The sequence below is a fragment of the Alligator mississippiensis genome, chromosome 3, assembly GCF_030867095.1.
Source record: "Alligator mississippiensis isolate rAllMis1 chromosome 3, rAllMis1, whole genome shotgun sequence".
Classification (NCBI taxonomy): domain Eukaryota; kingdom Metazoa; phylum Chordata; order Crocodylia; family Alligatoridae; genus Alligator; species Alligator mississippiensis.
Genome location: NC_081826.1, coordinates 242,940,782 through 242,958,106, shown reverse-complemented (window position 1 = coordinate 242,958,106; position 17,325 = coordinate 242,940,782). Strand labels below are relative to the sequence as shown.

At 42.1% G+C, this 17,325-nt stretch overlaps 1 protein-coding gene across 1 annotated transcript in view; it reads left to right on the top strand.

Annotated features, from left to right (window-relative positions):
* ADGRV1 (adhesion G protein-coupled receptor V1) overlaps positions 1–17,325 on the top strand; it is a 487,191-nt gene that overhangs the window by 39,208 nt on the left and 430,658 nt on the right. Inside the window, exons 8-10 of the mRNA XM_019483282.1 lie at positions 1,156–1,426; positions 3,090–3,419; positions 14,749–14,925. Of these exons, the coding sequence (XP_019338827.1) occupies positions 1,156–1,426; positions 3,090–3,419; positions 14,749–14,925 (778 nt within the window). The remainder of the gene's footprint in view (positions 1–1,155; positions 1,427–3,089; positions 3,420–14,748; positions 14,926–17,325) is intronic.

Below are 17,325 nucleotides of genomic sequence, written 5' to 3'. Positions count from 1 at the left end.
TTGGGGACTAGAGAGTGATTAGCAAGAATCAAGGAGATAATGATGAGTCATGAAGTCAACTGACTGTCTCAGTACTGCCTGAATAGATATGCCGCTGCCCCTCCAAGGCAGTTAATTTTAAAGACTGGGTTGAGCACACGTCAAAGAGGGCACAATTGTACCACTGAGGCTACCTGGATCCACCACTGAATAAATGTTAATAGAAATTAGCATATTTTTTTAAAGACTGAATGTACTTCATGGACACCAAATCAATCATTCCTGCCTCAGAAATATTGATGTTTTAAGTTTCGGTACTGAAGAAAAAGTGATGGTTTTGAATTAATTAAGAATTTACATCTAATTGTGCTTACTGAGAAGAAATTGGTTAAAATTTGTGTAAATCAAACTAACTCTGGTGCTCAACCTCTAGAGCTGCAGCAATTAATACTATCATTACTCTTCTGCTGTCAAATCTCTGGACCTGTGGGAAGCCCTGCAGGCTGGATGACATGGCCCCATGCTCTGGATCACACCAGTGTGTGGGGTTGCTCTGTGGCCGTATCTGACATGTGGGCTCAGACCAGAGTGCAGGGTCACTCCAAAGCTGGATCTGGTGTGCAGGGTCAGGCTTGGGATTGTACCTGTGGATTGACCCCATGCACCCACTCCATGCTTGGTCCAGCTCATAAACTGACTCTGCCTACAAGATCTGGCCCGTAGACTGGCCCTGTACTGCTCATCGGGCTTGTGGAGCCAGAAGTTTGATCACTACTGCATTAACTGATTTCACTAAAGAAATGTACACTGAACATCAATAGTTTGTTTTTGTTTTTTTTCCCCCCTTGATATCTTTTTCACAACATAAAAGCAGCTAAGGCTATGCCAGCTATGATTCATGAGCAGATGCTTTTTATGTTTTAGAAAAAGCTTAACATATATTGTAGTGGCAATTTCCAAACATTCAGTTGGACCAAACTTTAGGACCTGCATTTGATTTCCATTTGCATCATTTAAAATGATGCTAATTCTACCAAAATAAAAATAAAACAAACTTGCATTAGTATAAAATCAGTTAAGCAAAATCTCAGTCAGGTCCTTAGAATGCGATACAGTGCAAGTCGGCAATGTTCTGAGAGGACAAATAACAAAGAGAACTTCTGTTTTTAAACTTAGGTTTGAAGGAATCACGGTTGTAAGAAATGGTGGAACACATGGAAATGTTTCAGTAAACTGGATTATAATTCGTAATAGCAGTGATCCTTCACCTGTGACTGCAGACCTCACTCCAGCATCTGGAGAGCTGCATTTTGCCCAGGGACAGATGCTGGCAACACTTCCCCTGAACATCATTAATGATGATATCCCAGAAGAGGCAGAGGCCTATCTGCTGAGAATTCTAGCTCATACAATAAAGGGTGGTGCAGAAGTGAGTGAACCATCCGAGGTAAGTCTGTCTTTAGGATTTTTCTTCAAAGAGGGTCAGAAACATATTCTAATTTAGTAAGGATGTTAAATTAGAAGGGTTAAAAGATTTTTTCACTTAAATTCAAATCAAGGACGGACATTCTTAGTATATATTTACATTAAATTAATACCCAGAGGGCCCATCTGAGATTAGGGCAATGAATAAACACCAACCCAGATGAGGGAGTTCTCAGACTGTCCTGTTGATAGTAGTGTTCTACTTCATTTAAAAATTCACTGGAGCTGGGGTTGGAACCCACATGTCCAACCTCTCAGATGAATGCCGTAACTACCATGTAGGAGTTTTTCTCACTTTTTTCTGGATAAATTACTATTTAAGCATTTTATTCCAAGCAAAGTAGCTCCAAAAGGAGGGACTGAGGGGTGTCCTCAGTGAGAGGAGAGCATTGTACTTGTCTCCCCCTCATCCTGGGTGAGCAAGCCAATCTTTGAGCTATTTATTAAAAAGGGACTAACAAAATCAGAAGCTGTGTGAATCTAGCCCTTTGCAGTGACTAGAGCAGAGTCTTGAGGATCAGTGATTGGAGCAACCATATTAGCCAGAGGAGGATCCAAGACCAGTGTGTTGGGTCAAAAACTAAAGTGTCAAAGGCATGGACTGAGTCAAGGTCTGAAATCCCAAAATCATAGTTAATACAGTGCTGGATATTAGGATCCTGGGGATAGGTAGTTGGAACAGAACAGGATCTAGGAACATAACTGAGGCTTGAGCAGACTAGAGACAAGATGGAGAGAGGATCCAGGATAAGAACTGGAGACAGTGTTTAAAGGGATGGGAACAGAGGCTTAGAGACTGAACCTAAAGGCAGCCAAAAATCAAGAACAACTTCAGGCTTCTGAAGCTTGAATTGCCAGTATTTCTCTGAAGACTGTTCCTGCTGTTCTCTGTGCTTTAGCAACTAATCAGGTTGTGAGGTGGAATTAGTTCAGTTGTGGCTAGTAGCCAGGCCCCTTAAACCCTTCCCTTACTTTGCTTTTCTTGTAAGTGCCTGAAACAAAGTTTTCTGTCAAACAATTTTTTTTTCAAGTTTTCATTTCAGTAAGTAAAATTGAAGGAAAAAATAATGCCAGTTTATTGTGCACCAGATTTTTTTTCCCCTTAAGTGTTCAGTGTAGCTGCCAAATCATAAAATTAATTATTCACACAGTCAAGGTTGACATTCATTGATGAGGCACTGTGGGGATGTTTGTACTGCCAGTGTTGTACCTACTGTGTACAAAGATGACTTGAGTCTTTGGGGCTGTCAGTCTGGCTCAGTGGCTAACTGATGGGGGGGGTGGGAGGGAGCCATGGCCCCCAGGTGCTGGCCTGGGGGCGCGGTGCCAGCCAGGCCCTTCAGAGTTCTTATTGTGCAATGTGACTTTAAGTCTGGCTATGAGAAGGACTGAGGGGCGTGGGGAGGGGGGCGCAAATACAAACATAGACCCTCAGGCACTGGAGACCCATGGTATGTCACTGCACTGGCTTCTTCCATTCATACAAAATTCAGAAAAAAAAATTGGGTGAGGGTGGTTGGTTGGAACTCATTGTAACAATCGCAACAATTAATAGATACACGAGTAATATGGTACATACTAATGGTGGCGTATACAGTAATAAGGATATTTTTCTGTTCTTGTAGCTTTTGTTTTACATTCAGGACAGTGATGATGTGTATGGTGTAATAAAATTTTATCCTTTGGAGAACCAGAGGATTGAAAGCAACCCAACAGGGCGTTTTTTGTCCTTAAGCTTTGCAAGGCAAAGAGGCACAATTGGGGTTGTGAAGTTGATTTATACAGCACTGTACATTCCTGCTGGAGCTGTGGTTCCTGAGCGAGCAAAAGATGGCATCCTAAATATTTCTGGAAGAAGCTTCCTAATCTTTCCAGAAAGTAAAACCCAGGACATCTTAAATCTACCAATACGAAATGACGCATTTCTTCAAAATGGGGCACATTTCCTTATAAAGGTATTTTATTTATTTTAAAAATAGCAGAAAGAAAAAGAAATTACCTACTTCTTTTCAACAATGTAAAGTTTGAGTGTTGCTAGTAATGCCTTACTTTAATATAGAATAAAGATTACTGATGCTGTACAGAAAATATATGAAGGAAATCATAGCTCTGAAGACGTATATTCAAAAGATATCATGTTGAACCTTGTGTTCAAGTAGTTATTTTATTACCAAAGATCTTTTTCTTGCAAACCCTATGGTATAACCGAATGAATGTCTTAACCATTTAGCAAAGAATAAGTTTACTTTTGCAAAATTTAATTTTCCATCTTCACTCCAGTGGTGTAATACTTTCTAACAAATGAGTGCTATATACTTATTTTTATCATCATCCTCATTGTCCTCATGATAAAGGATAATTGAGTAGATTTTGTATCTGTGCTAGTAAATTAGCATAACAGGGATAAAAAAGATGTTGATCCTACATTTTCATTCATTGCTTGTAGGGTCTGATCTAAAGCCTACATGCTGCTAGTCTATGCTCTTACAAGAGATCTCTTTTGGGTCATAAGTCAGGCTCTAAGTAGACAATCTAAGCCACATTCAGATATGTTGCATAAGATACTAAGGGCTGAATTCTAATCATTCAAAGGATATGTGTGGACAGCTAAGATGATCTATTTGCCAAGTACCAAGAAGGATATAATCATATCCTATAGCCTTGTTTCCCTTAATTATACTTTCCCAAATGGGCTACAATCTTTCCTTTTTTCTTGAGCCTCTTTGGTATAGTCTAGTTGGAGTAGACTTGGCTTATGGAAGATAATGGGAGCATAAATAACCTAAACTAAAAGTCTTATAGGAAACTGTAACAGGGGGCCTACTTGAGGCTGTTCTCCGAGTGGCCTGCCCACCTGTTCCTGAGCCAACCACCCTCGTTCTCGCCCGTCACGCCTTTTTGTTAATTAGTTAATTTAGATGTTAATAAGTGGGAGGCTGCCCATTTCCTTCCCCGATGCCAGGGGGCACTATCTGCTGCTCCATTCCTTCCCTACACCGCAGCCCAAGCCTCGCAGATGGCATCTATGTTCTCATAATTACCGGCCCCTTGCTCTGGGCCCCAGAATCCTACTATTGAACCCCACCTGGGTTCCTCTGTTCAGGCGTACTCTTCCGCCATCATACTGGGCAGCATAGCTCCCTGAACTGATCTCCCTTCGGGTGTGATCCCCCCCACTGGGACCTTCAGCTCTGTAGCCCTGGCCCACCTTCAGGCCAGTCGGAACCCCAGACCCTCAGGTCTTGGGCGTTCCTTGTGGTGGGCCCCTGGCCCTTCGGCCCTTCCGGTCCTGGCCCCAACATGGGCCAGTCAGGGGAAATTCAGACAGGCCTGAGTCTATGGCCCTTACTCTTTCTCCCCAAGGGTCCACCCTCCGGGCCCTCCAAACAAGGGGTAACACACCCGGTTGTGGGGGCTAGGGGTTTAGGCACCCCAACCCGCCTTTCACTGGGGTGGTAACTGGCCTGGTATTTCCTGGGGACTCCTGTGCCACTGAGAGCCCCACCAGGCCACCCACTCCCGGCAGGGTGCAGTTTTAGGTCGTACCCAGGACCAGGAGCCTCCTGACCATCCCCTACAGCTCCTCCCTTACCTCCAGATAATACCCGCAACTCTGCGGCCAGGCGGTGTTGTTGCCTGGCCTCCAGCAGCAGAACTGCCCTCTTTATATGGACAGCCCCAGATCCAAAATGGCTGCCCTCATCAGGTACCTGCCGGCTGCTGCCTTCTGGCCCTTAAAGTGGCAGGCACCAACAACGCCCTGCCACAGGCACCAAATAACCTTTTTGGAATTTGCAGCAAACGTCTTTTAGTTTTTCAGATATAATTTTTAAAAGGTTTCTTTTTTTTCCAGCTTCATTAAAAAATGTTTTGCCAAAATATTAATTTTTTTCATAGAACATTTAGAAGGATTATTATCCATTGTAGTTTTCTAACCTACTGTTCTGCTGATGGCTATCATAGCCAATGTGCTAGTTAAAGTTCTTTGTATTTAAACTTTGAAGGACTGGACTTTCCTGCATTGCGCCCTAAACTAGATCCATTTTCTGTATTTGCTTTAGATGTAAAACAGATCTACTACAGATAACATTTAAAAACTTTTTTGTGTTTATTATTTAAACAAGTGTGGGGTGTTGAAAAAAAACTAATGCATAATAGACATTGCAGAATTAATGGTTTTCAGTAGTCCCATGAGCTCTGTACAGAATTTCAAAGTCTAGATCTCAACCAGTAGACTTGTACTTTCTTCATGACCCATAAGGATCTTTGTGTTTGGATAAATAAAACCAGAGGGACCTCTCATCATGGACAATTCTTTTAAAAACTCATTTGGAAAACAGCCCTATTTGTCACTAATACAATCCCTTCAAGTTGTGAATGAGCTATAAGCTCAGGGAGCCTGGTTAGAATGAGAAGATTACAGAGCTTGTACTGTACACAATAGATGAGCGATTTAAGACTCGGGTCGGGGATGGAGGAGAAGGAAATGAAGCTTGAATGAAGCTAAAGAATGGTTAGGAGAATCAGGGAAGTGAGCTGAAAATTCTTCAGTGACATACCCAATTAAATAACCTACTGTAGCCTAAGATACAACTTTTGGCATGTACAGGAAGACTAATGGGCTATTCCAAATTCAAAGGATCCCAGAGAACTGAGTGACTCTGAGTGAATCAGTCAGGTCAAGCACAAATGCTTTAGATACCCAAATATAAAAGACATGACGACTTAACTGCCAACAGGGATACCATGTAAGATAAAGTAAACTTAGTATTTATTCATTTGTCCTATGTTCTTTTCTTCTCCCAGTAACATCTATAGAAATAATACATTTAAATAATAAAAATGGAGACGTAGTGGCTATTTTTTGAGGTAGGTGGGGGAGAACGTTGGGCACGTGGTACTTCTTTCTTTGAAATGCTTTATACTGCATGAATCCATGGCATGAGTGTTTTTGTTGGCAAAAGCTGAAAATATGTTGAGGAGGGGTTGGATATAGTACAAATTATTGAGTTTGGAATATTAATTGCAACTTTATACAACAAAGATTTTGGCAGCCCACAACAGAATACTTGGATGCAGTGTAGGAAATATGGAAGATAGTAGCAGGATAACCTATAAGAAATAAAACAAAACAGAAATGTTATGCTTCAGTTATACAAATCAATGGTGTATCTTCACCTGACTATACTATTTAATTTTGTTCAAAATAGATATGATTTAAAATCATACGAGGCCTCTAATCAGGGCTGACTGTTGCCGTCGTGATACACCTGTGCACATTAAGGACGTGATGAAGGACTCAAAAAGACTCCTAAAAAGAACTGTACATCCCTACAAAAAAGACCCAGTTAATTATGACATTCAGGCCTGTATTGTACTAACCACAGAAATCTTCACTTACTTGAGCTGGCTGTAGAAAAGTTTAAAAAACATCCAGTTGTTTTATTGTTTTGACAGGAAGAATATTTGGAGGATCAAATGTGTTTCTATCTGCCTTTCTAGATTCTTTCTTTGTTCACTGATTATTTCATATTTGTAACAAAGAAAATATGTGATGGATTTCTAAAAAAACAGGTCTATTAAGAAGAGGTCACTTATTTACTTAGTGAAATAATCCAAGCAATGAATTGATGAAGAGAGAACCAGCGTAACCCAAATTGCCTCTTGATTAAGTAACTAAATAGGTGTTTTTTCTAGTGGGGGGTGAGGCTTCTTGTGAATGATCGTTTTTATTGAACCAGTTACATGACCGAAATAGACTGAGACAAGATTTCAAATTCAGTACATTCTTCTACTTGTTCAGATTCTGCTCTTTTTGCAATTGGTGTGAATCTAGGGTAATATTTCTGGTCCCTGTGGAGATGCTGCAGATTTAATACAATTTAATGGAGAGCGAAATATGGGTGACTGAATAACAATAACAAATTAATTAAATCAGTTTTCTAACTTGATCATTCAGTGAGTTTATTCACAGATATTTTTTGATTAAGTGTCCTGTTTTAAGGGAACTAGCAAAAACAATTGGGTCCATCTCTGTTTTGCCTTTTACCCATTCATAGACAGATGCAAAACCTGCTTCCCAAGTTCATGTAAGGCCCAGTTGTTATGGTAGGTATTATGTTTTGTGAAGAATGGCAGTGGGTGTTTTTATGTGGACCCTTATAAACTAAACATCTACTACATGGTTGTTTTAGCTTTCAGGAAAGTGGATTTGTAGAGTAGTCCTGTGGTCTTGCATCCCTGTCTTGAAGGTGAGAGCTCCTGGATAGACTGCAGCACCTGTGTGGAAACCTGATGGGGTTTTCAACAGTCTACCTGTATTAGGTTAACTGCAGAATCAATGCCTAACGTGAAACAAGGGAGAGAAAGAGGGTGGAACAAACAATAGGTGACAAAACAGGGGAAAGATGAAGGCAATAGTAATAAGGTTATCTAGTAGTTGCTTGGGGCAGTAATTTGTATAAGTGGATGGTTCCAAATAGTTTCATTTAAAAATAAAGCATTTTGTCCGTCTTAGCTCTTTTTAAATGGCTTGGATTGTTGGAAGTTTATGTATTATTTATATGTCATGGATTGTTGGAAATTATTGATCAAACATGTTACTTGTTAATTGATTTGATTCAGAAACGCTGCCTTGGAGTCCATTCTCTTCTATGAATCAACAAATAATGTATTCACAGAGACATTTTGCGAAATGTTTAACCAGGTCTGGGACCAGCATGATGCAACTGAGTTGCATTAATATTTTATATCTTTTGATTTTTAAAAATATGTAAAAAGTTCCATACTGAAAATAATTGACTCCTGCTTTTCCTTAAAATCAAGATCCATAGCAAAGGATCAATGTCAAATTAGCCACCAGAGGGAGACAGCATTGTTCTCTAAATGCAATTGAGACCTACTATATTGTAATTACAAAGGAGGGAAAAAAAAAATCTGAGCTATATAGCTTTTTAAACACAAGAAGTATAACAAAGACTTCTAAGTTCATACCACAGTGTAGTGCATGCAGTGTGTGATGCACTATTTCATCATATTCAAAGGAAATATTTATTTGCCTTGAGAAGATTATTTTTAATAACGCCATTCATGTAACTTTTTAGCACCTCTTTTAAATGGGTTTGTTCTTTATATAGTGTTACCATGGTAAATCTGATACTGCTTTTCAAGGCAGTAATCCTGCTGGATTCAGTGGCAGGTGCCACCATCTAAGTGGTTCTATTATTCCTTAAAATCTCTAAAGTATCCCAACTGCACTAATAAAAAGAAGGGAACTATAGTTATAAATTAATATAGGATTGTATTTTAGAAGTTAATTTGTAGAAAACTGGGCTGCCATTTGTTATCTTCTTTGTATAGCGATTCAGTATTTTTCAATTCAGTATATTTGTTCAATACCTTCATCAATGACCTGGAAGAGGGGATGGAATGCACCCTCAGCAAGTTTGCAGATGACACCAAGCTGGGGGGAGAGTAGATATGCTGGAGGGTAGGGTTTGGATTCAGAGAGACTTGGACAAATTGGAGGATTGGACCAAAAGAAATCTTATGAGCTTCAATAAGGACAAGTGCAAAGTCCTGCACTTAAGATGGAACAATTCCATGCACTGGTACAGCCTGGGGACTGACTGGCTAAGCAGTGATTCTGCAGAAAAGGACCTGGGGGTTACAGTGGATAGTAAAAGGAATATGAGCCAACAATGTGCTCTTGTTGCGAAGAAGGCTAATGGCACACTGGGCTGCATTAGTAAGAGCATTGCCAGCAGATTGAGGGGAGTAATTCTTCCCCTCTATTTGGCACTGGTGAGGCCAGAGTAATGTGTTCAGTTTTAGGCCCCCCACTACAGAAGGGATGTGGACAAGTTGGAGAGAGTTCAGCGCAAGGCAGCAAAACTGGGTAGGGGGCTGGGGCACATGACTTCTGAGGAGAGGCTGAGGGAACTGGGCTTGATTAGTTTGGAGAAGAGAAGACTGAGGAGCGATTTAATAGCAGCTTTCAACTACCTAAAAGGTTGGTCACCAGTAGGGTTACCATATTTCCGGGTCCAAGAAAGAGGACACCTGTCACATGGGGGAGGGGAGGGTGGGGGGGAATATGATGGGGGGGGCAGTGACATGCCAGTACCCTGCCCCTGCCCATTCTGTTGCTCTTCAATGCCAAGCCATAGACCCTGCCAGCCCTGCTGCTACCCCTCACTCCTAACCTACTGACCCCAGCCCTGCCAGTACCCCTCACTCCCAAACTGCAGTACTCTGCCCCCCTGGGCCATGATGGTGCCCCTGACTCCATACCCACAGCCCGCTTGTGCTGCCAGTGACCCACATTCCCCACCCACACCCCCATAGCCCTGCCAGTGCCCCTCACTCTTGACCCACAGCCCCTTGTTCCCCCAGACCTGCCGGAGGGGCCCCAGCTGTCCCCATCTTGACTGGGCCAGAGCGCAGTGGCTCCGATTCATGCAGGTGGCAGCAGAGCATGTCCAGCCCCAGTGTGGGCTGGAGGGAAGAGGAAGGGAGGGTTGTGGCACCCCATGCCTTGGGATGGGGCTGCTGTGCCGTGCTAGGTACCATGGCCCCCTCCTCCTCCCTCTTTTTCCCTCCCCTCCCCCTGCTTCCCTTCACCCCCCCCCGTGGTTCCTGGCTGCTTGGCCCCTGTGAGCACAGGCACCAGCGCCCGTGCTGTTGGCTCAGCCTCAAGCCCCACTGCCCTCAAGCGTCCCCCCCCCGCCCCTTTCCCTTGCTGGAGAACAGGCAACCCTGCCCTCCCTGCCCTGACCAAATGTCCAGGTTTTTCCTTTGCTCTGGGGATGGGAGCAAGGGGAGGGCAATCAGAGGCAGCAGGGAGCACCACTTGGGTCTGCGCCTCTCCACAGCTGCAGGCAGGTACATCCGTGTTCTCTGCTACTTCCAATCATCCTTCCCCTGCTCCCACCAGTGAAGTAAAGGAAAAACCTGGACATATGGTCAGATTTAAAAAGCCTGCCTGGTTGGAGATCAGAGGGCTCAAAAAGAGGATGTGACCGGGAAAACTCAGACATTTGGTAACCCTAGTCCAAAGAAGGTTCTCAGTACTAGTAGATAACAAAACAAGAGGCAATGATCTCAAGTTGCAGCAAGGGAAGCTTGGGTTAGATATTAGGAAAAGCTTTTTCCCTAGAAGGGTATTAAAACACCAGAACAGGTTACTCCAGGAGGTGCTGGAATCTCCAGCCTTGGAGGTTTTTAAGACCCCGCTAGACAAAGGCTTGGCTGTGATGATCTAGTTTGGGATGGTCCTGCTTTGGGTAGGGGATTGGACTAGGTGACCTCCTGAGGTCTCTTCCAACCCTAATTTTCTATGGTTAACCTTCTTTCAAAAAAAAAAAAATCATAAAACAAAAATGTTCCAGTTCTTGTTTGTAATTGTAAATGAATACAAAAGTGAATGCAATTCTTTGGAAAAAAGGAACATATTTTAGCTGCAGATTTCTCAGTAAATAGAGAGTTTTTGAACATGCTTCCAAGCTAAAAATCTTGGATGGTATAAATTGGTATGCTTTTAGTTATTTTAATAGCTCTTTGCCCCTTTAAACCACTGAAATAAGACTTTACTACCTAGTATTGGTAGAACAGTAGCCCACTCATGAATTTTGCTAAGGTACATATTTATCACAGTGGTCCCAAGAGCACTTATATGAGATTTAGGAGGAGTTTAGGATTTAAGTTCCACAAAATAATCCAGATAGGAGCCTACTGAGTTTTGTGGCTTTTAAGTATAACCAAAGTTCAGATGATGTTTCCTCCATTTTGAACTGCAGAGTTCCATAGGCATTTACATGGGTGGGTGTTTCTGATCGCACACCACTCCAATTGACATAGCTGAATTCAACCCAGAAACATTAATGGCAATGCCTTGTTTTTTCCCAGTAGAAGGGTAGCAGTATTTCCTACCTTTTACATAATAGTCTCATGGTTACAGAAGTAAAAAAAAAAACAAAAAACCCATGGCTTCTAGGCCAGTTATGCTACTGGACAGCCAAGAGCATGTGAGCCACGAGACCCAAAAGAGAGAAAGAAAGAGGGAACCTGAGTCGTAGCTTGCTGGTTACAGTACTCACTTGTTTTCTGGTCCCTTCTGCTGAGGTTATTTCCATTCTAAAGCAAATGACGTCATTGTAAAATGAATCATTTCCTGGATATAGGGACCAGAACTCAGGATTCACTCTCTGTATGCTGAAACAACTAGGCTACAGAGGCATGCTCCTCCTTGCTTGTTTTCCTTCTGGACCAATGATTCTTGTTCTTTAGGGCTAGGGACAGGCATTCAAAAAGCCTGACCCTGAATTGATTCAATCTTTGCAGGTTAGTTTAACCTGGCGAGGCTGAACCAGTTTATAACTGCCAAGACATCCCTTCTAGACTGAAAAATTACAGGCACATGCCTGCAGTGGCTCAGGCTACAAGCTGGGGGACACTAGATCAGCCCTCCCTTCCCTTCCAAAGTGCTGAGCTGAGGCAGGGCATGGCCAGGCCTGGGCAGGCTGCTCTGATTAGGGATGGGTTCTTCTTACCCCACATTGTTGATAACAGAGCATTTAGTTTAGGGGCAGGGAAATTCTTACCTGAAGTTCCTGCTTGGGGCAGGGAGGTGCGAACAGCCCCATGGTCCCAGGCCCCATGGTCCAGGGTTGGGGTGGGGGGAACAGCCCCATGGTCTGACTGGGGGGTGGGGCCAGGTGGGCCCTGGTATTGCAGGAGCCTGCCAGGGCTTCCTCTGGGTCCTACTGCCTCTGAGTGCTGTCATCTTTGACAGAGAGCTGGGGCAGATAAATATTAATTTTCAACTTTTTTTAGGGCCCTGTGGACCGGATAGAATGGCTTGGTGGGCTAGAACTGGCCTGCGGACTGTATTTTGCCTACCCCTGATTTATTTACACAGCAGGGAGTTACACAGGGAGTTATTAGCATTTATCTGCCCGTCAAATAAAACAAAAGCCTCTCTTGTTAGTTCAAGCTCTTCTTAAACAACTTTTTCCAAGGAAGGACATTACCAACTACCTGTTGATTTAGCTCCGAAAAGTCTGTCCACACTGTTCTGTCTGCTTTTGTCCTGTCTCCCACAGCATGCACCATAGCTAGCATGTGGTATGTTAGCTAATGCTGAGAGGTATCTGTGTAAGGCAGAGGGGAGGAGAGAATTCCTGCTTGAGCAAGGAGTGGAGTGGGGGTGGGGGGTGAGCAGGAGGAAGCCAGGCAGATGCCACTGTACCTGCAGTTTCTGCTGGAGCTGCAGCCAGGGAGCAGAGGGGTGGGGCCAGCTCTGCTGGGCTAAAGCAGAGCCCTGCCCAGGGTTGCAAAGCATCTATAATGCTGGGGGTGTCTGGTTTATCTTAAATCAACAAGTGGTCTGGGACAGACATTGCATAAACTGGTTTGAGCAAAATCAGCTTAGTCTGATACTACATTCACCCAGGTTTATCTCAAACCAGTTTCAGCCATTTTCAAGCTGCTTTATGTACACTGAACATCTGTTTGTTACAGATTTAAATCAGTTTTTGATCACTTAAAATGGTTTATGTGTAATGTCCGTACCTAGCCTTGGAAGCTCAGTGGTCCAGCTTCAACAGGAGAGATGGAGGGCTTTAACTTGTATAGCCTGGTGGTTCGGACACTCCTGGGAAGTAAGAGATTTTTCTTTAGAATTCCATCAGGCTTATAAAGGCTTAGAAGTCAGATTTTTCTACTTCCTAGATGAATAGCCTAACTACTAGACTATTAGGGAAAAGGTAAATACTACTACGGCAATTCATGGTTTCATTTATTCATCGTCACAAGTGAATGAAGCACCTAGTATTCCTCCTGAATCAGGCATCTAAGCTCCTGAGATGTGTGGGAGTTCATATACACCTCTGGTTACTCTTTATTATTGGTTACCTATGGAACTTATGAGGTTTTAGGTTCACCCTTTGGAAAGGCTTACATCTCCCCGTTCTTTGTATAGAGTGTTTAAGTGCCTAAATATGGTTAAATTGGATTGTCCGCCTGCTGCAAGCCACCTATGTTTCAGTATTCCATTGTCTACATGATAACCCCGGATCTGGCCCAGTGTTTTTATTCTACCTTGGCTCAAGTCTTTATTGTCATTCAATAGATCTGGGTCAGTAGCACTCAAACTTCTGGCCCCACAGGCCAGATGGGTGGCATGGAGTTAGTCTGTGGGTCAGATCCCATGCGGGGCCAGTGCATGGGATTGGCTTATAGGAGAGATCCAGCATGCTGGCCCAACCTCTCATACCTGGAGCCATGCACCAGCCTGATCCCAGCATGATTGGGTGCACAGGGCCACATTATCCTGGCCTGGAAATGTGACAACAGGAAAGTGGCAATTAATGCTGCCACTGCTCCCCTGTTGCTAAATTTCTGGACCCTTGAGGAACTTTGTAGGCTAGATAATGACGGGCAGGCTGGAGGTTGAACACCCCTGGTCTAGGTGATAAGGCTCTAGAAGAACATATCCTTTCAGTTTGTCTCATTGTCTGGAACTGCTTTTACTTTTTAAATTTGATAGAAATCATAGAGCAGTAGGGTTGGAAGGGACCTCCCTAGTTCATCTAGTCCAACCCACTGCCTGAGGCAGGATCATCCTTATCCAAATTATCCTATTCATATCCATAATCTAATCTCTTAGTAAAGCTACTGTCAACCCCAACACCCCAGCGTGATCTTTCAGATGGACCATTTCATTTTGGATAATTTTTCAGACAAAATGTAGAAGTCTTTGTTTGGTTGTCTGGAAAACTTGTAGCAAACACAGATATTTACAAATATTGAATGCCAGTTAAGAGCTTATCACAATTGCTTTGCTTTTACTCTTTTCCAAATGCATAGACAATAGAGAAGACAGTAGAAAAATTCAAAAGAGAAGAGCAGTCATTGTCATTTTTCCATTAACTGGATGTATTTAACGATATAATTGGCACTGGAGAGCAGAATAAGAGAAAATCCTGTAAAGTACTAATTTTCAACAGAAATGTTCAATTTTCATACATTTCTGCCTATAAAAATGGATTCGGATGACTTTTTTCTGCACAATTTCTACAATATGCAAAAATAATTTGCAAGTTAATTCACTATCTGAATATTTAACTTTTATTTTTGGAGAAGTAGAAGCTTGGGAGTTTACCATCTCATTTACTAAGAGGAATTATTCCTCCTGTTTGCCTGAACACTGCAAAATTTGCCAGATAGTACTGTTGCTTATATATAATGCTAAGGTGTCTTGTCTTTTAATATTTTTTTTTGTAGCTGGAAAGAGTCGAGCTAGTGAACATCATTCCTCCAATTCCATCTGTAAGTCCTAGATTAGGAGAAGTTCAAAATATTTCCCTAAGGATAACTCCTGACATTGCAAATGGGGAAATTGGCTTTACTAGCAATCTTCCAATCATTCTTTTTGAGCCAGAAGATGTTCCTGCTACAGTGGTAAGTAAACTGTATTAATGTTGTTGATTTAATATTGGAAATGTATTTGAAAAAAACCACTCCTTTTTATTCATTGTAGCCTCTTGAAAAAAATATTTCTTCTAAAAAGTTTCTTTGTCACACCTGATCCCCGATGTTACTCATGTTTTAAAAAAGGCAATTTAAACAAACAAAAAAGAACAGCAACAAGAATTCTTATAGGTAAACATGTGGGGCCAGTCTTCTAAGACTTCAGTCGTGTTGTTCCAGAATGAATTTGGCCAGTGGTAGCCATAGAAAAAGACAGACAGCGTTAGTCATTTATAGTCAAATATATATAGTCAAAGGAAATAATTTTTGATTTGGAGATTTCATGTACAGGCTCCTGGACCCTAGAAGTAGAGAAAGTTAGGTCCACACATAAGAACACTGAATTGAGGAGGCTGGGTTAAATTTCTCCTCCTTGCATCCTGTTTAATTTGATTGTCTAAACATACTAAATATCACCCAGCATATAGAAGATGTATTTGAGAAAGGGTTGATAACAGGTGCTGTGTTTGTAGACCCATCAGTGGCATATGACAGTCAACCACTGAAACCTGCTTGCCAAAGTCTACAATATGACATACAACTACCACCTAGTGCCCCTCATCCAATCTCTTTTGGGGAATAGACGTTTTACATAGAACGGTACAAGAAACAGCCATTGGAGATGACAGTGAAACAGTCTCCCATCGGGTAGCATGCTAGCACTGATCCTTTTAAACATATATACCAATGACCAACCCATACAGAGTAATAGGAGGAGCTTCATGTACGTTCATGATCTATGTATCACTTCATAACAGAAGGACTTTGCCGTTGCTGAGAACAGACTGACGTGTATTAAGCAAACTTTCAAATTTACTACAATGAGAATCAGCTTTGTGCTAACGCAGCCAAGGCGCAGGTCATGGGTTCTCTATGGTGTAAGTGAAAAACTACGTGGAAGTTAAACACATCACCTGGGATGAAATCCCACTAATCACCCAAGTCTTGTGTGCTTGGGGATTACACTGGACTGACACTTACCTTCAAAGTACACGTTGAAAAGATGAATGAGAATGTCAGAGCCAGGCAACATACTTTGAAAGCTGGTCAGCTCAAAGTGGGGAGTGAACCCCACATTACAAACCACTGCTATTGCTTTGTGTTACTCTTTTGCACAGTATGCGTGTCCAGTATGAGAGCGATCAGTTCATTCCAAGAAACTAGACCCAGGTCTAAATGACAGCTGTCATGAAATAACAGGATGTATAAAGCCAACACTAAAGGATAGCCTGTACTTACTAGCTGGCATTGCACCACGTGATATCAGGAGAAAGGTAGCGAGACAAAATGAAAGATCATGGCAGATGGAAGACCCCAGGCATCTAATCTATGGTCACAGAGAAGTAATTAAACAGCTTAAAGCTCAAAAAAGTTATTTGTGACCAGTGTTGTGCCATTGGACACTATGACTAACAGGGTGTGACTGAGGTTATGGAAGGAAAAATTATGTGCAATCAGGTGTTCTGAACTGGACCTGGATCCCCAGGAGGACCTTCCCAGAAGGGCTGCTCTAGATTGGCTAACATGGCAATGTCTGAATCGCCTGTGTATATAAACTGGAAGATCAGAAAGATGCGATCAAATGGTGCTATTCTAATGACAAAAATATATCTAAGTGTAGTGAAGTGCAGACTATGGAGCACTGGCTTGTTTGCTGACTGCTCGATAGGACCTATACAAGGAGGACCTTGCTGCAGCAATGGAAAGACCCATCACTTGTGCACAATTCTGGAAAAACGTTAATTTATGACAAGGACGTGAAAAGAATAATTTGATTGTCTAAGTGCTTTTCCTAAAGCAGTATATATAGCTTCTAGAAAGGGGCCTAAACTTTACCCAAACTTCGTGTTCAGGTTCTAGGTTTGGTTAATCCTCATTCCTAAGTTTTACATACTGATAAAATGTTGGAGCCACAAGGGAAAAATATTTTTTCTTTTTAAGGAATATAGCAGCTAAATTATGTTCCTGCCTGATAACGAATTTAATTTGCATGTAAATCAAACTTACTGTAGTCTTCCATGTAAAAGACTAGCAATGATTAAGTGTAACAATTTGAAACAGAGTACTTAAGTCAGGATACTTAAGTTAAAGTTGAAAACTCCACTTTAACTCAGCCTCTAGCTTTCCTGGCAAATCCTTTGTTATCCTGGCTGCTAAAATGCAGCGTCAGCTGATTGTTCAGGGTTAGATTTAATCCCCACCCTGTCAAAGCCCATTTTAAAACCATATTAGAAAAAGTTATCCCTTTAAAAGGTCAAGACAGGATCTGCCTGCTGGGTTAGATTAACCCTCATTATAAGGTTCATGAAAGGGAGCCTTTCCTGACTGGGG